General features: G+C 41.0%; 1 protein-coding gene across 2 annotated transcripts in view; it reads right to left on the bottom strand.

Annotated features, from left to right (window-relative positions):
• Positions 1-2551: 2551 nt before the first annotated feature.
• The window catches only part of meis1b (Meis homeobox 1 b), a 63711-nt gene continuing 46714 nt past the window's right edge, over positions 2552-19548 (bottom strand). The window contains exons 10-13 of one of the 2 annotated variants that reach the window (XM_084092356.1): positions 8738-8796; positions 7751-7840; positions 7143-7236; positions 2552-3765 (exon numbers count right to left, since the gene is read on the bottom strand). In XM_084092356.1, coding sequence (XP_083948482.1) covers positions 7178-7236; positions 7751-7840; positions 8738-8796 — 208 coding nt within the window. In that variant the 3' untranslated portion in view covers positions 2552-3765; positions 7143-7177. The remainder of the gene's footprint in view (positions 3766-7142; positions 7237-7750; positions 7841-8737; positions 8797-19548) is intronic. The other variant, XM_084092357.1, reaches the window with a different exon arrangement.

Raw genomic sequence — 19548 nt, forward strand, 5'->3', positions numbered from 1 at the left:
TTAAATGAAGAAAATCAATAATCATGTTCATTTGCAAAGGTCACGAAACGCTCATTAGGAAACTTGCTTATACCCAGTGAGTAAGTGAGAACAGAACAGAATTAACAGAAAACTGATCTTTCTAAACTAATGTTCAGTAGGCCATGATGTTTGATAGGTCTACTAAAATTTATATATTTGATATAGCTACGGTTTAGCTTAGCTGTGCGTTGGCAGTAACTATAGGCTATATAAAGCTACGCTACGCTTATTATACACGTAGCCTATTACTGTTAGCCTTCATATTTTAGCCAACACATTAAAATAATTAATTCCAACAACAACAATAGACAATGGGTGCTCCAAAAAAGATTAAATATGACATAGGCAACATAATGAATATTAATATTAATGCTACATATTGTACATTAATATTAACCTACTTGGGCTAGCTATGGTAACAAACATATAGGCTAAAGTGTGACAAAACACTAAAAGTTAGCTCCTTTAATTGTACATAAAATTATCAAAAATGTTTTTTTTTATATATATATATATAATTTAGTAATTCACCATTTCAGTCCATAATGAAATCCCTGGATAAACTTCAAGATATTAAATATGCCCCTGAAGGACAGTTTTCCAGATCCCCTAAAGATGGCAGTCAAACATGGGATTTATCTCCGCCCGCGTCTCCAGAGCACTGAATGGTGAATGGTTGAGGAATTCAAATCTGAGGAGCTGAAACGGTGTCATTAAACCGTCGCCTGTGTTCCGCGTTGCTTGAGAGCAAAACATTCGGCAAAGAGAAGGTAATAAAAATACAATGGCGTTAGAAAACTGAAAGACGGGTTTGCGAAAGGGAACTTATTGATTTATTATGGGAGTGTAGTTTAACCTGGCACCACCCGTACAAGCTGGGTAAGTTTTTCAGTATTCCCACAAGAACATAGCACATTTCCCTGACGTCGTCTTGTCGAATCCATCGTAAACATACATTTCGATTAGTTGTGTCTGATTTAGAATTATTTAAGCGGTCGGTTTTAGCGGGTAGCTTGGAAACAGCCATAGCCTGGATAATGCCGTTTCAAGCGCTCTTGACGGAGCCATTGAGTGAGTGAAATAAGGCGTGAGGGGGAACTAATCTTCCCATTTAAGTGTTTGTGGCAATTTTATCTAAATGAATTTTAATGTTAAACGGGGGATAATTCTTCCTTTATCCGTCCCTCCACCTCATCTAGCCCCCCGTTTGAGCCTCGGTTCTTCGAACGGGCCGCACATTTGTTGCACATTAGCAAATGTACGAAAGTTGATTTTCCAGTAACAAACGTCGTCAATTTCATTCTGCTTTACGACGTGTGATATATGTTGCCCTTTCTTTTAAAAAGTTGGACTCACCTTGTGCATTAGCGCCTCGGACCATATTCACACTTTACATTAACGTGTTCTTGTAACTTATGTGTTATTATAATTAATTACAACAAAATGTGTAATTACATGCAACTCTTAAAATAATAACTCCCTGTTAATTTATTTGGGTTACCCAGAACATAATTACTCTGTGGACACTGCACCTTTCTCTGAAAGGTGTGACCCAAAGATTTTAGATGGAATAAACCTGTAGGCCAAGCCTCATGTTCAGACCATGTTCATTTTTTTTTACATTACAGTGTTCTTGTAACTCATGTGTTATTATAATTAATAATAATAAAAAATAATAATAAAAAAAAATTACATGCAGCACATAAAATAATAACTTCTTGTTCATTTCTGTTACTCAGAACTTAATTACTCTGAAAAGTGTGACCCAAAGATTTTAGATGGGATAAGCCTGTAGGCCTATAAAAGTCTCAAATTATGATCCCTGGCTAAAAAAATATAGGTGGCTTATAGACACATAAAGTTTGATTCAAGCACAAACATAAGCTCTAGGTTTATGTCTTGCTCATATCACAAATGAGTGTAATAGTTTGGGAAATTAGATCAAGTTGTTTAATTTTGGATTCATTACTAAGGGTGGGAAAATCATGTAATGTGGTTATCAAAATTAACAAAAAAAAAAAAAAAAAAAAAACTGCCAATCAAATTAAAATGAACATTGGCTAATGAATAATAGAACCATTTTGAAAATCTTCAGGATTAAAAAAGCCTATCTAATGGGGGTTAATGTTGAGGGAAACTACACTTTTATTTTGTAGCTGAAAACAAAAAAAGGAAATTAAATTGCCCAATTTTTTTAAAGGATTTGTAGTATATGTGTGACAGCCAGACAAAACCTGAAGGTTATATTCAGTAAACCTAAAGTGTCAAAAATGAAACACTCCTAAAATCAAACCAGGCCAGGAATCCTCAAATATATGAAAATAGCTCATGTTCCCCTCTTTTTACACAAAATTTATTCATTTACAATGTATACATAAACTCTTCAAAATTCAAACAAGTGATAGCAACAAGTTAAACCAATATCCCCCCAAAAAACAGGTTTGCTTAATCAAAAGCATGAATCCCAAATCCCATTTATAACTTAAACTCTGAAAGTGTGATGGGTTGGCTTCACACACACACACACACACACACACACACACACACACACACACACACACACACACACACACACACACACACGCACACACACACACACACACGCACACACACACACACACACACACACACACACAAAGTCATTCACACATGCTTGTTCTTCACATTCAGCTTCTCACACATCCAGTAAAGGTAAGTGAAAATAATTTTCATTGGTTCCAATGGTGATGGGGCCAGTTCCATTATGATGTATAAATTGGGAATGCAAAATGGAGACCTCCTGAAAGACAGGAGGATGTGGCTCAGACAGGTGGATTTCACTCAGTTTCTTCCTAAGGCCATGATGAGTCTTGGAAAATCCGCCCTCCCACAGGACAAAAAAAAAAAAAAAAAAAAAATTGGCCTGGCAAACATGTATTCAATGAAGAATTGATTTATTCACATATATTTTTTTTTTCTCGTTTAAACGCAAAGTGATTTATGGAGTAGGCCAAAAGTCTATGGAGATGGCACACACATAGTGTGGAAAGAAAAAAAGTTCACATCCTTTTTAAAAAAAATCTATTAGAAACAGCATAATATGCAGAACAATACGATAGCATTTACAATACTTTTTTCCCAGTTCTTATGAAAGTCCAATGCAATTTTACAACAGTATACAGTATGTCCTCATCCCTCCCCTTTAGAGGCTGATATAGTAATAAATTCAATCTTTCTCTCTTGCTCTCTCTCTCTTTCTCTCTCTTTCTTTTTTGTGTCTAAGCAAAGGGCACCTCCTTTTAAAGTGTCCCATAGTATACAGAAATCTGCTTCTTTCTTGGTCCGAATCTATAGCCAAGATGCAAGCTCCTCAGTCTCTGTAGCAAGTCAGTATGTAATCGGTGCTTCGCAAGCCCCAGAAAAACCAATCGCAGCTCCTCATCTGTCCATCACAGTCATTTAAAGAATCCGTTTTAGTAAATTACTGGGCATGGATGTCCATGAATTGTCCTCCCATGTTAGGGTCTCCTGGATTGAACATAGGGGGGCTAGAGGCTGACATGGGCATGGCAGGGTGTGGCGGTCCTCCGTGCATTAACATCGCTGGGTGGTGGGGGTGTCCAGGGATGTAGGAACGCATGGGAGGGCCGTGCCGCAACTGAGCAGGGTGGTGGGGCATCTGGGAGGCGCTGTAGCCTGGTTGCCCCATAGCCATACCCACTGGGCCACTGTGTGACAGGTAATCCCCTGGCATGCCTTGTAGTCCTAGGGGGAACAAAGCAGAAGATCACAGTGATTATTGATGATGCATTTGTAATAGTCCGACATAACGTTATCTATATTATGTTTGGGAGGTCATCAAGCCGACAGTTTTCTTTCACAAGAAAGATCTGGCTCTACAATCACAGCACCAGAAAACATACGAGTCATGTGGTTGTAAGAGAAGCCTTCGAGGGAGGACTGTCCTCTGTAATGAATGGGAAGAGACTAGAAGAGGAATCTGTGTATTGGGAGAGGGTGGCTCTCTAGGGACTAACTCACTGGCCTGAACACAGCACTTTGCTGCTGCATGCACCAGGGATCTGTACTCAGTGCCGTATCCATCAGGTCTGGAATCTGCCACGGTCATACCCGACTAGTCAACTGGAAGGTTGTCCTTCACTAAGGTCAACCAGAAAGCTGATATGTAGCTGTTGTTAAGCTTAATTTGCTCATTTTATATTCATCTCAGAGAACAACGCTATGATGAAATCTATATGAGTGGCTCCCCACTGGATAATAGTGACTATGATGTGCCTTTATTTAATTACAGGACAATCACCAATAATTTTACTGTATCTTAAAATTGTCATTACATGTTGGTTGTATTATTGAAATAATACAAATGTAAAGTCTAACACTAAATGGCACATAGGTGGAAATGAACTGCCGTTTGTCCTAAGCACGGGCCAAGTCTTTATGCCAGAGGAAGCCACAACAATGACAAATGAGGTAAAATAAGCCATGCCTTTATTCTACGTTCTCCCCTCACTTATCTCACTTTAAACACAATGAGCAAAGGTCTGTGGCTCGCTCTGAGAGCCCCTCAGAGAAACGGCACCATTGTGCTTAAATTAGAGACGAAAGGTGAAAATTTACAAAGGCCGTCACTTGAGAGGCCTCACCTGGGTGCGTGCACGTGCCACGAGCAGAAAGGCCACTAACCCTGTGACAGCGGCAATACAAAGCAACAAATCAACCTCAAGTTAAAACAGCCCTTTTGTTATTATTCTGATTATAGGTCTTTAGGTTTCAGCTTTAGAATGACATATATAATGGTTGGTGTTTTGCACTAGCATGTGGAGTGGTAATTTGTATGCCCCTGCAGTTATTTACTACTAAAGGCCTGACCCAAGCTTTTGAGGGGTCATCAGCTGTATTTGATTTCAATCCTTGTACATGTTGTTTAGTGAGGAAGGAAAACATCCACTCTATCAGAAAAGCAATACTCGGACGTGAAAAGGGCACACGTTGCAAATGTGGTTTTTCACTTAATAAGTCAATCAATACATTGAGTTCCTTGCCTGTCTATTTTCAGAGGTGCCATGGGACCAAATCAACAGGGGATGTTTGACATAGACAATACAGGAGCCAAACCCCTGAAGACCCATTCCCCCCTAAAAGTAAAAGTTCAGAGCAGAAAAATGGGTACCTTGACCCTGCAAAAGGTTAACAAACTTCTGCTTAATGAATGGGAGGAATGAAATTTCAGACAAAGGAGTCTCCAGCAGAGCTTCCAGCTCACCAAAGCATACCAGCTTTGGACGGGGAGGGCAACATTTTTGTCCATATGCCCATAATTAATGCTCTGCGTTCACTATTGTCTTGAAATTAAAATGAAATTTTTTTTGGCCACCCTTGGCTAATTTTGTTGAAGAAACACAAAGAATGGTACAGGGGGAAATGGTCATAAAACAGTCGTTCCCTCGTTTATCAAAGGCTCGCCCTCTTCTGCTTGAGTAGCCAGGCTTTATCCACGCTGACAGGTGTATTGTTTCGGAGAGCTATAAGCTCTATAATCGTCATGGGCAGAAAGCATAACGCTTTGCTAAGTAGGTTTAATTGGCTTTGGTTTTAAGTAATGTTGCAGTGTGACTGCTTGGAACACCTTAATTTCAGGTCTTTGGACTTCCCAGCAAATAACTGCTTAATCTCGCCTTGAGGAGAATTCCTCAACTAATGAAAATTGCTTATAAAATATAATGAAGCCTTCGTCTCTTAATCAAATAAGATAACGTTTTTTGTAATAACCTATTAATTTAATTGGTCGCGAAGTATAAAACACATCACTTACATTTAATTGACCTAGAAACTATAGTAACAATATTTAAATTAGACAAGCTAGGAATTTTCAGTGATGAAGCAATAAAGACCAGGCATTCTTCACCATGGCGACATATTTCTGTCACACTCTGCCTCCTTTCTTTCCTCATTTCCCCCTCTCGCTCGCTCTCTTTTTCCCCTCAACCCATCTCATCTAAGATTCCACACGCGGCCCAATTACAGAATTCGGCAAGCAAATTGAGGCTGTTTAAAGCAGGTTTCTCACATGTCTTCTGGGAACTACGGCAGCTGCTGTAAGCAGCCATTTGGACACCGGGAAACACTCTCAGTGTTTAGATATGCACACAAAGCGTGGACGTGACGTTTAAAGCACAGAGCTTGTGTTATCAGCCCATGTCTCTCGGTTAAAGACAGTCAAGTAGAGAGTATCTTTGACAACAGAGGCATTCTGTGCTTGGCTGCATTAATGATCGCTATTTTTGTATACTGAATAAGTCAAATCCATTTGTCACACCGCTTGTGATGGCATATTTAATTTGGATATAGTCAATTAGGCTGGACTAAGCTGTGTACCCTGCTGTGCACACCTCCATTTTGCACTCCTTCATCTCCCCTGCCTTTGCCATTAGTAATCCTATTAGGAAAGACAGACAAGAAAATAGTGGACCAAAGTCAGGGTCGATAGAAGCAGCTCCACCTAAAACATTCCAGGCAAGACTGACATAATTTCCAAATGTGTGGCTATGTATTTGTCTGTGGGGTGAGAGAGCGATTCTTTGTGCGTTGCCTCGCAGGTTGGTGTATAAATGTAACTCATGCATCAACTGTAGGGAGACAGATTTATGACACTTTGGGGACATGCACTTTTCTCTCCTTGCACTGCTGCAGACTGCTTACATTTTGCCAATCAGTCTGTTGCTATGGTAACACACCCCTCCCTTTCTCCGACCAAAACCCCAATCTCAATCCCCCCACCCTCCATTCGCCTCTTTCCCCACACAGCTATTCCTCCTCTCTGCTCTCTCTCTCGCCCACACTCATTTCCCCTTTCTATATGACTCTATGCACAGTTTAGTAACATGGCCAAAAAATTTCATAAGTAAGAAAATATGACAAAGATCACACACACACACACAAGCACACAAACTCCTGATTGAAGCTAGTCACCCACAAGAACAAGAAATATTAGTATTGGTAAGCAGGAAAAAGCAGTGTGTTGTCTCGAGGAAAAGAGACATTTCTGTCCCATTTCATAAAAGCAAATCAAATGAATTGCTGAAAACAATGTGGATGCTTGGTGACCCTGCTTTTGTACTTACTTCCCCCATTGCTTTGCGATTGGTTAACTAGAAGGTTACATGTAGTGCCATTGTCCCTCCATGCCCATATTCATGCCCATCCCACTCATAGGCCCTAGAAGGAGAGAAAACAATCGAAGAAGAAGATGCCGAAAGATGAGAAAATAAACAGACAACAGCTCAGAGACAGGAGGTCAAGAAACAAAAGCACAATCCCCGTTTATTAAAAGAAAAGAGAAGAACACCATCTAGTACAAATAAGACAATATAAGTAAAAAAAATAAATAAAAAAATACAATAATGCATTCAAAGGTTGGAAGGAAGCCTGACTTTGGACAAATCCAGCAGTTTAACTGGTGAGGTGGGAGGGAATGAGTGATTAGCAACAGTGACCAGTTGCACAGGGTGGAACAGACTTAGATTCAGAGAGGAGAGCAAATTATGTGAAGATGGTTATTAGAAAGCAAAAGTCTAAGAAAGGAAACATGAAGGGACAAAGGGGTATAATGCATTGGACCACACCTGTGCTAGCCAAGGGTCTCAGAGTCAGTCTGAGAAGGAGGTAGTGATGGGGGGCTTGTGGGAAGGTGGGAGATGTCAGAGGAGAAGACGACACGCCAAGGTCTTACCAGGTGGTCTGATTCCCATGTGCTGCTGGCCGTCCATCACGAAGCCTCCCATGGGTTGACCATCTGGGTTGTAGGGAGCTCCTTGACTTACTGCAGGAGGGTATGGTGAGGGAATGTGGGGGAAATGAACAGTGGTCAATTAGTGCTTTTAATTAAGTTTCAGTCACAGGAGAAACATCATCTGTTAGCCCACATGCAGACTGAGGCATTTCGCACAGTTTCTTTGGGTTTTGTGAGAGATAAAACACTTGACAGAACATGCTCAATGAAGCTTAAGTACTAGGATCAAAGAACTAAGCATATATCCTATAGATGCCGAAAACATTTTTAGACAGCACTTTAGTGAAACTGTTCAATAATGAATATAAGGAAAACCAAAGTGATATATTTTTCCCCACACAACCTAATTGAGATGTACTTACCATGAGTTCACGCTATTGATAGTGTGTGAGCTGGGGGGTTATTTGGTCAAAAACAACAGCTCAACCCCAATGAATGCCTTTGAACTTTACTGAGTCCCTAATGCAACCCTGCCCCCTGAACCCTATTACAGGTAATAAACTTTACAGCAGTCCACAACAAGCCATGCACCAGGGGCACTGTTCACTAACAGGAAGAACTGAACTAGGAGGCAAACACAGCCAATACAGAATAAAAAATACTGATGAATATCCTCTTTACTTGGCCGAACTGCTCTCCACTTAACTTTTGGAGGATAATGAGTTGGATAAGGAGGAAACAGTTGTAGTTACTGTTTCAATACTTTAATCCATCGTATGTGTTTGCTCGCTTATCTTTGTCACTGGGTTATATAGCGCCCAAGTCAGCATGATTAGTGCTTTGGGTTAATTGGATGGATTTTAGTGGTCAATCATTGTTGACATCCAGGCTGGGCTAAGTATTTACCGGCAGGTGGGCCTCCGGGTGCATGGCTTGCAGGGGGCTTTCGCCTGCGGGACTTGAATACAGAAACTATGGGGGACTTGCCTGCTCGGTTGGACTGGTCGATCATGGGCTGCACTATTCTTCTTCTTGCGTTAATGAACCTGTAAAAAACAAGATAATGCAACATATGATGGAAAAGTGACTGGAGTTTTTGCTGTCTTTTTCTGTAAACACAGTCATGTCCATGCTTGCTGCTGTCCAGATCAGCCCAGATAACTAATCAGAGGGGTAATTGGGGGATTTTTTTTTCTCTAATCCTCTAGTACTCCAGTGGGAGTGTCAGAGAGTTGTTCCATAACACAGAAATGTTCACAAAGCTTATGACTTGTACAAACGTGCGCTGGCTTAATATATATTGCCTACTAGGCGAAGTGAAACAAAAGCACTTTGAAGACAGTGGTGTTTTTATCTATCTATGCAGTTCAAGAGACTCCTTTTCCTTTTTTCTATCAACTTTATTTTAAACCACTGAGCAATTCCACCCCTGATGCCAGATGTAACGCAGTTGATATGCACCACAGGAATTAAAATGTTTAGGAAATGTTTACTAACAGAAAAAGTGTTGCATTGTCAAAGAACACTAGTACAAGCCATGTTTTCTTTTTCCTTGTGTCTCCCTAGAGGGAGAATAATGAAACTGTGGGTTCAATGAGGAGTTGTTGTTTTTTTACTTCGCTGAAAAAAAGCAGGCTGCTCTGCATTTCTGCATATTGTGCATAACATTTATGACAAAAACATATCTGGCCCCTGTAGCTTCTGACCCACAACCTCCTTGCACCATACATCAGAGTGCTTGGGTCTTGTTGTGCCTAAATCCCCTCTAGTGACCCCGTGACCCTGGTCACCTCCAGGAGACTAAGCTCAGGGGTTCCAACTTGATTTATGTCCTCCTGCTGTTACCACAGTTGGACACTTCCATTTCATCCTTTGAGGGGGGAATTAGTAGACTTTTAAGGAAACAATAGCTCCACTCCTCTTTTCAGGCTGAGAAAAGCAAGGGAGGAGAGCTTGGGGTGGAGGGATAGAGCGAGAGAAAGAGAGAAAGGGAGAAATAAAGAGACAGAACAGAACTAACGGACAAAGAAATTTTCACATAGGCATCTGCTAAGCTTCTTGCTTCTTAATTATAAAATGGATCATTCAAACTTATTTTAACCCAGAAATCGCCTACAGTTTGAATAAGGAACTATATTATTCTGATTTTTGTTTTTTTATTCAAAATTTTTATTCAATTTCAATTTTGGTTAAGGTGACTTTTAGGTACTCTTCATGCTTACCAATGGTAATATTACTGTATGTAGGGAATGGCCTCTTGTTTTTATTTTTTTTATTCCTTAAAATATATTTTACCAGAGAACACAACTTTCTCATATATTTATCACCAATATCACTCTACGGAATCACCTTAAAGGCTGAAAAAAAAAAAGATTGGGGAGGAATGTACTGACATGGCAGTGCACCATCAAATGAGAGAATGTCTGGAGTTTTATCACCAGCAGTGGGCTGGAGAGCAGGGGGAGTCTCAGACTAGGCATTCCTTTTACTGCCTTCATCTCAGGCTGGGGTCAAGGGGGGGGGGGGGGGGGTGTACTGTTGTCTATCTGCTGACCTCTGCCGTTTGGATTTTCCTCACTCGCTCTCCCTCTGCCTTTTTTCCACTCGCTTTCTTTCAAATTGTGGAAATGGCTGTTCTTTCTTTTTTTTTTTAAGGTATCTTAAGCTTCCTCTCTCGTTCCTCCTTATATCTAAGGCCAGATGCGCCAAAAGCTGGAACAAAGGACAAGTGCTACACAATACCAGGCAGGGGGATGGAGAGGTGGTGGGGGTGAGGGTGGGGGTGTAGGAGTGTGAGGAAAAAGAGAAAGAATGGTCATGCTCTGTTCTGTGAGCCAGGCGGACGCCCTGGCGCTGACGGTTAAGAAGGCAATCAAAAGGAGCAGAGAGCCATACGGGCCAGGCTAAAGCTGGAGCCTCCATTAGGAGTAAAAGTTCACCTTTGCGCGACCTCTCCGCGCTATAGGACTGCGTTTATGGCCTGTTCAGTTTCTACTTCCCATAGGCACACAATGAAGCCAACTATTCAGTCTAGCTCGGGACAATGGGGGGCTATTTTAAAGCAAAACGCCACTAGTGGCACCTCCAAAGAAGGATAAAAAGAGGAGGGTTAAAAATACAGAGCTTCACTAAAAGGACAAGAAAAAAAGATTGAAATGAGAGTGTGTATAAGCCAAATGAACCTTGATAGAGGGCAGTTTGGTTCTTCTCATTCTGTTAGTGTGTGTGTGTGTGTGTGTGTGTGTGTGTTTCGTAATGTGTTGGAGCACTATTGCTCATTCCAGACTTCACTGACAGTCGATCTGATCTCTGTCGGGTCTGCCAGGGCCTCCGCTAATATCCCACTCTCATTACAAACGCACAGGTGTAGCACGAACGGCACGTGAAATGGCCAATTAAAAGCAAGAAATTGTCTTTTTCATCAGCTGCCTTTGTTGCGTGACCAATTAGGGAATAATTTAATAAGTGTTGCTGGAAAGATCCGGATTGAAGATACAAAAGGTTATATTTCAGTATGTCTATCTAAATGCATATGAAGTGTGTCATTTTTCTCAGAAATGCCCCCTTCATCTGCTCGTTCCTTTTCTCTCAGATGTAAACTGTTTGAGGGGGCGCATGCATGACTACGGAGGACCGAATTCACTCATGAAATCACATTTCAACACACTCAGCTGCATTTACATGTATATTAAAAACCCACAAACAGGCATATCAGTAATACCGATGGAATAGAATGATCTGATGATTCGGATCTGCATCTGTGGCTCTACAGGAATCTCCAGGAAAAAATATGCATTAAAAAGAAAAAACATAAAATATGTTATGGTTTTAGGATAATTCAAAGTAAAATGAAGTAAGAGTGCATTATCAATTTAGCTATTGTGCTAACTCAGTAGTGTGACAGAAGCTCAGCTGTTTTTAGAACATTGTAGCTTTTCCAGTTACAAGTTACATTGTGACATAACACTACATTGCTGTTTTTTCGCACTGTATTGCACACACACATAAAACTAAGTAATATTTATACATAGTGTTATATTCATTGATTTGTTCAAACTAAAAAATAAAAAAATAAATAAAAAGGAATTGAGACCCTGCTTGAAATTAGTTCTTTTTTTTTTCTTCTTTTTTTAAAAAGTATTTAAATGTAAAGAAAAATCCTAAATGGAAAAAAAAATAAAAAAAATGAATGTGCTTTCTAGCTTTGTAGCTATACATTTATCTGTTCAAGTTTAATGCTGTCACCCTAATTGTGATGTTTCTTCATTCTTCATTCAAAAATTATACTAATAAAATTATACTTATAAATTAAACAGTTGTTAGCTTCTACTGTACTGAGATACTTTTTTTCAAAATGATAGCTCAACTGCGTAACGATTTCAAATAATGTGTAACTTGTACATTGGCAAACTACATTTTTGAAGTAGCTGCTTTAATTCAACTAGCTAATCAAGCAATAAGACCCCTCTGGTGAAACCAACTTTATTATCAGTGTCTGCTCCAGAGATCCATTTACTTAAGTAATTAGTAATTCACATGTTGGCATGCCTGAAGGCAATTTTTATAAATACGAGCATCTCATCTCGACCTAAAAGTCATAAAAGTCCACCTCGGCTCCTCCTCTCTCCGAGTCAATCTGGGGTCAGTCGCTATGGCCTGCCAGTGTTTAAATAAACTAGTCCAGCTGTTTGCTGCACAAATTCCATTTACACTCTTCCTCCCCCCGCCCCAATCCACCCGCTCTCGCTCACACACACACATACATACATTTACACACTCCTTTTAATCAATGCACTACAAGCCAGGCCTGGAGGAGTGGTGTTAACCTGTTCCATTGCTAGAGACAGGCTAGAGGCAATGGGGCATACATAAAGGACCAACTTCCAACACCCGTTTGCATCTCTCACCTCAGACAATTCCATTCAGCCACATCACACCCCTCTTCCTCCCCTCGCACTGCATGTTTCTGCCTTTCTCACTTCTCTTCATGTTCTTAATAACACAGGTCTCCCCCTCGACCCCTCCGCTGCTTCTTAGACTGCCCCGGTTGGTGGAATCCCATAAGAAGAACCCACTCTCCTGGGTCTTGAGAAGCAGGGGCCATGTACACACTATTGCTAAAGATGGATGCCACTCTTTCTTCAGAGTGCTTATGCAAACGACTTGTTTATGCAGTGACATCATTCTCTTTTAGACACTGACAGATCATTTGAGGTGTGGTGCTAGAAAATCACAGAAACATAGGCATGTGTCTGGACTTATTTGCAAATTTTGCTTTAGCTGCTTACACCAGCTAATACCAAACCTGTTGGCTTCCAGGTTTATTGCATACAACAGTGAGATTTGCCATAGTTATCATCAAGTCGACCACTGGAATTTCTAGAGTGACTCCGGTATTCCGTACACATACAGAACAATATTTTGGGGGATTCACTCTCACATTTTAATGTAGTCGTCACTCCCAAAACTTTGTAGTGTGTACGTGGCTAGCAATTCCTTGCTTCTAATTTCCACAGACATTACCGGGATTACCTGGTCCACTCTAGCAGAGAAAAACAGCCTGCTCAAAGAAAACAGAGGAGATGTAAAGGAGGCTCTCAAGTAGGGGCTGGTCTAATCCCTGCTGCATCAGCCCCCCTTCAACAGAGGCTGGCTATTACTTCAGCAAACTCACCCCCACAAGCTCCTCTCACCAAACAAAGTCGAAACCTTTCCATTAACAGAGCTGTGAAGTCCCCTCTAAAGCCGCTTTTAAAGAGTGGGGCCGCCGCCTGGGGGCTGAGGAACACACTTTATAAACACATAGTCGGTCTGTGAGAAAGAGAGAGGGCCGCAGCAGTGATCACTACGACTTGCTCGAGAGAACAATTCAGCCAGGAACATGCATGAAGACTTCAGTCCAGAAAACCTCCAGCTTGAGGCAAGAGGAGACCATTGCTGTGATCAACCTCTGTTGCGGCATTCAAACGACCGCTGAAAAACAAAGCGGAGCGCAACTGCTGCGAGGTGCTGGATATGCTTCAGAGACGGTTCCCCACTCCTCTGGAGTCGGGGACTATGAGGTCATTCTTGGCATGAACGCGGCCTGCCTGCTCTCCTCTGATTCTCCACCCAGTCCAGAGAGAGCAAGAGAAAGAGAGCAATAATACATCAGTGAGGGAGGGCACCATCACATGCCCACTTCACAAACACAACATTGGAACGCTCTCCATTCCATGTTGTTGCCTATCTCTGAAGGCTCTTCATGCAGCCTGATGCCTCAGGCAAGCGCTTGGGCCAGAGAGTACTCCCTCTCTGTCTGGGCAAACATGCAAACAAACAACCGCACAGTGTTGGGACGTCAACTGCAGGCCTGTGTGTGGCAGCACATTGCACATAAGAGAGGAAATGACATCACGGCGGCAGGTTTAATAGGTCCTCCGCCTAGCTGTCACTGTGGTGGTCTCTGCCGGGTGCTGTAGAGCTCATGCTGGCACCGCCAGTTCTATTGACACACATACAAGACCTTACACATAAGATCTGACTGGCCTTGCTAACCACGCACTAACCAACTGAGTAAAACACTATTTTTACTTTAATAACTGATAATATGTTAATTTGAATAACCAGTAGAGGCCATACATGAAAGAATTAAGATTTGTGATCTGACAAGTTTAGTCACTTTTTTTGCTTCAACTTGCCTTACACAAACGTACTGTGGCAGCAACACGTTAGTATCAGATCAAGAATTCTGATATATACAGTACCATTGTACTGTTTGATTTATGCATCATTATATTTAATATGAAATGTAAGGTGTTGCAAAGGATAGGTTAACAATGTAAGATGTTAAAAATAGAAAGCAGGTGACAAAATGACAAAATGCTTATAGTACTGTGCAAAAGTCTTAGGCATGTTAATACCTATAAATAATATAGTTATTTATATCTTTTGCTGTAGTGTGTCAGTAGGAAATATCAGTTTACATTTCCAAACATTCTTTTTGCCATTAATTGTAATAATCCAGTGAGATTTGTGTATGCACAAGGAGTCTGACTACAGCCGGTATGATCTGATCTCACCATCATCGAGTCCGTCTGTGATTACATGAAGAAACAGAAAAAACTGAGACTGACTAAAGAACTGCGGGAACAGAACAGAAATCTCAGAAATCCCCCTACAGAAACCTCACTGGATTATTACAATTAATGGCAAAAAGAATGTTTGGAAATGTAAACTGATATTTCCTATTGACACACTACAGCAAAATAACTGACTTAAAACCATTTTTTGGGGGGGGTATTAACATGCCTAAGACTTTTGCAACCAATGACAGACAGGAGTTTTCATGGAACTTGTTTAAAAATCATTATTTTCATTATTTTTGCAATTTAATTTGGTGAAGCTAATTGTGCAGAAATTGCACACTTCACATTTTAAAGAAAACATTATGGCTTGGACAATATTTTTACTTTTTTATACATTATACATTGCCTATAGAATAAATATATGAGGTGTTACATGCTCTAGTGTGCTTATTTTTGTGGTTGTTGTTGGAAGGGTGAAGTTCAGCATGACCTTGCAATCACTGTAATGCTAAAAGCTCATTAGCTAATCAGTGGTCGGCTCGCTAATCAGCGGTCCAATCTGTTCCTAGATTTATAAACATAACCAATATGCTCTAGTGCCAATCCACCCTCCGTCTGTCATGTTCACATTCCCCCACAAAAGAGAGGATAAAAAAGTAGAGAAAAGAAGAAAAATGTAGGCATTGCCTGAGGCCTGTAGTGATGTAAGACAGAGGGAGAGAAAGAGGGGGGTGCACCCATGTATGGTTCACAGACTCTGTACGAATGCATGCATACACACACGCACATATCCTACGACAACTTACTGCCAAAGAGGCATCCATGCACATATATCTCCACATATAGAGACACATTCTCTCCGAGACAAAGAAACTATTTTAACTCCGCTGGTCTCGTTTACACACACACACACACATATGCACACCCAGTCCAACACACATTACTACACATGACTAAACGCACGCACACACATGCACACACACACACACACACACACACACAGACAGACAGAGAGAGAGAGAGAGAGAGAGAGAGAGAGAGAGAGAGAGAGAGAGAAAGAACCACTCCAACTTGTCTGCTGTTGACACAACACAGAGATCAGGTCTGAGCAAGTGCTGAAATTCCAGTATGGCAGAATTGTTAGCAAACACTTGAGAACAGACTGAGCCCAACTGTGCAGCAAGGCAAACAATCCCTATATCCATCCAGCTTCATGGAGCTGAGCTCTTCACTATGTTTCCATCTTTGCCTGATGTAGCAGGGGGATTTTGAGGGTGTAGGTTGGGCCACATGCCTGTGTCTCGCTGGTGTAAATATGTCTTTTGTTTGGCGGTTTGACCCCAGGGTGTGTTGGTATTTTGTTGAAAGGCCACGGATATTCACGCTAAAGCACCTTGACAGGAAGACTGTGTGAAGGCCGCTCCGGGACATGGGCTATGGCTCATCTCACCCAGACCTACTCGCGTCCTTTGGGCCGCTGTTGCATGCACACACACATACACACATACATATATGCATATGCATATATGCATAGTGACACCACAGAAATACATAATTTTTCAGCTTAAGCAAATAATTGTGCATGTACACTACATTCAGAATTATAGATCTAGCAAATGCTTACACACATAAAGTCTAAAACCAGAACTCAGAGAAACATTTTACTGCTCAGATGTTGCTCTTTGAAAGCTCAGCAGAATTTATTATGTGGATAGTTATATAACATATGCAACTAGTTATGTTTTATAAGTATAAATTTGTCTTCAAAATTTCTTTGGAAGACATAAAAATAGAAACAAATGAGAAACAACTGAAAGGAGAGAACTCATTTGAGAAATCCCTCTTTTAAATCTCATTGTAGTCTAGGAGATACCACATAGATTTTGCTTCTGTATTGGTAAAAACATTGTGTATCACCTCTCGAAGAAACTTACTGGGTCAGGGGTCACATTTTCCCCTAAGATATAAGAACACTGCCAAATACTGCACACGAAATGCACATAGAGCAATCATCCAGAGCTTTTCTTGAACAAGTTTCAACTTCTCTTGACATGGGCGGGCTTGGCTGTCAAAGAAGTGAAGCATGCCAGTCATCCAGTTCTCTCTCTCACTCCTTTTTTCTCTCAGGCGCAGAAACCTGATCCAGGGTGTGTGGACGCTGTTTCTCTAAAGTAGCCCCGCCACACTTCACTCCATGCTTTTAAGACTTTCATAAAAGCCGCCTTATTGACAAAACAATCCATCCCTAAGGTTTAAACAGCATCTTTAAAGGGATTATTAAATTCCGTCAGGAAGGGAAGAACGGGCAACATGTGAAACCCGATGACCCGCCCATTGATTTTACATCACGGATCTTTATGGAGTGTTCTGAGAATGCTTCCTCTTATCGTCAAAGGCTAAAAGTTTTCTTTCTCTCTTCATCTTTCCTTATTCTTAATCTTCCATCAAAGATTTACATTTGGATGTTGAACGACTGACTGTACCTCCACATCATTATGCGGTTGTACATAATCCCTATCAAAGCTCTGACATCAACCCTCCAAAAATAGATCCCACAGCGTCTATCCACATCCCCTCTTTGATGCCGCGTTCGCTCTCTGTGTCTTAGGCTGTCTCTGTGTGCTCATGCGTGTCCACTGGCACGCATGCGTCTCTGCTCATGTGTGCGTTAGAGTGTCCATAAGGGTGTGACTAAGTGTACATCTACTGCGTATTGTCCAGATTTGAGGAATAGTTTTCAAACACTCTCAATTCATGTTGAATAAATACACACACACACACACACACACACACACACACACGTGGGGCGATTGTTAATATGTGGACCCAGATTTGCAGCGGTCCCTCACGTTATGTTATCGCCAATAATTCATGAGTGATCAGCACCCCGCATGGCCTTTAGCATTTTTTATTTAATCTTCAGCCTGCGGATTCATCAATAATGGACACATACATGTGTGTTAACAAGTCTATGAGAGCAGGGCTCAAGGAAGCTGCCATTTTCGGTTGATCTCTTGTTTAGCTCAATCTGTTAGCTGTTTGTTTGGTGTCACATTTCCTCATGTTCACCCTTGAGTCCAATAATCAAACAAAAAAATTGTGCTCTGAGATATAGCTGAATGATATGGACTTACATAGTAATTGAATAGAGAGGCATGCTACAATCTAATTATGTAAATCTTGCACGAATATTGTTTGTTGGGAGTAAGCTATGTTGGCCCTGTGCTTTGACTAGTCTGATAAATAGAATCACAGCTAGGGAAATTGCCTCTAAAAATCAGCAGGTCAGGAGGTAACATCACCAGGGGTTGCCATGGAGACACCCAATGGTGAGCTTCCTACTAAGCATAACCACAGGCCTATGAAATGACAGATCCTACTCTCTAACCCCAAATGTGCTGAGCCTCTCTCTCTCTCTCTGTTTCCATACAGACTTTCCATGTCATCTGCGCCCTTCTACACATACCCAAACACACATCAACACTGATGCACACAATCTGGGAGAGGGCAGCAAGATCTCAGCATGCAGGGTTTAGCGGCTAATGCCGCTTAAATCGACCACCTCTGGTTCATCGCTTAGACAAGTGCTCTTTCTCCCGCATCCACACCAACACAGGCAGTATGACAATTCTTCCAACATACACTAAATCCTGCTACAAAATGAATCAGCCCAGCAGCCAGAGTGCTGGTGCAGGACGGGACAGTGTGTGAAGTAATTGCCTGTGTTCTCTCTGCTAACTAATATGGCTGAAAGAATTGATCTCCCATGGGTTGTTGTGAGGTCACAGAAATTGATAACCCCAACAAGATTCCCTGTGTCCGCCAGCCTGCGTCCCACTGATAGGCCACTTTTGTAAATTAATCCTCATTCTTAGTCTTGTCTCCAAGGTACCAAACTGAACAATGGTATGATTATGTCAGAAATTACATTTTGTGTAATGGGCTTTAATACATCTCCCATCTCTCTAGCTCTCCTAACATCTGGTGTACATAGCAAGATATTGTTTGTTAATAAGCTTGAGAAGCCTGATGGAATAACATTACGTAATTAGGATACAAAAGTGTAATGTATTACAGTTCAATTTAATATGTTTAGCAATACATTTTATTAAAAAAAAACAAGTGCTAGCAGAATTTACATCTTTAAATAAAAATGTATAGTCCTACCAACAATTACTAGAATACAAACTTTCAGATTTGCATTCCATAGCACTTAGCACAAGTTCATAAGAAGACAGTTTCCACGATAAATGCAACTATCGCATGCAAATGACATGACACTCAAGTGAAACATGTTCAAACCATTTTTACAGTTGCCAGCTCACTGCAATGACTTTTTAACCAAAAGTAGTTTGATGGAATGATATTGGATGATTCGGCTACTGATTACCTTTGTGGGGTAATTATTTTGTGATTAGTAATTTGTTTTAGAATGCATTTTTAAAGTAAAGTAACCCATCCCATGTTCTGAGCTCCTACATCAAGGCTGGTTTGTTCAGTTAAATGGATTAGGGCATGTGATCAGATCCTTAGCAATATCAATATCTGACACTCAGAGAACAAGAGCGGAGAGAGTTTGCAAACAGAATTTCATGTGAGGGCCTGGTGAGGTTGTTGAGAAGAAATATGTGGCTAAGGTTGTTCTTTGTGTTCTTGCCTCAAACGTTCCCTCCTGTGCTCAGTTTCACCTCTCCACTCCCTATCTCAGGCCCTTCATTAGACATGGCTAAT

Source organism: Abramis brama (genome assembly GCF_963993115.1).
Source record: "Abramis brama genome assembly, chromosome: 19".
Classification (NCBI taxonomy): domain Eukaryota; kingdom Metazoa; phylum Chordata; class Actinopteri; order Cypriniformes; family Leuciscidae; genus Abramis; species Abramis brama.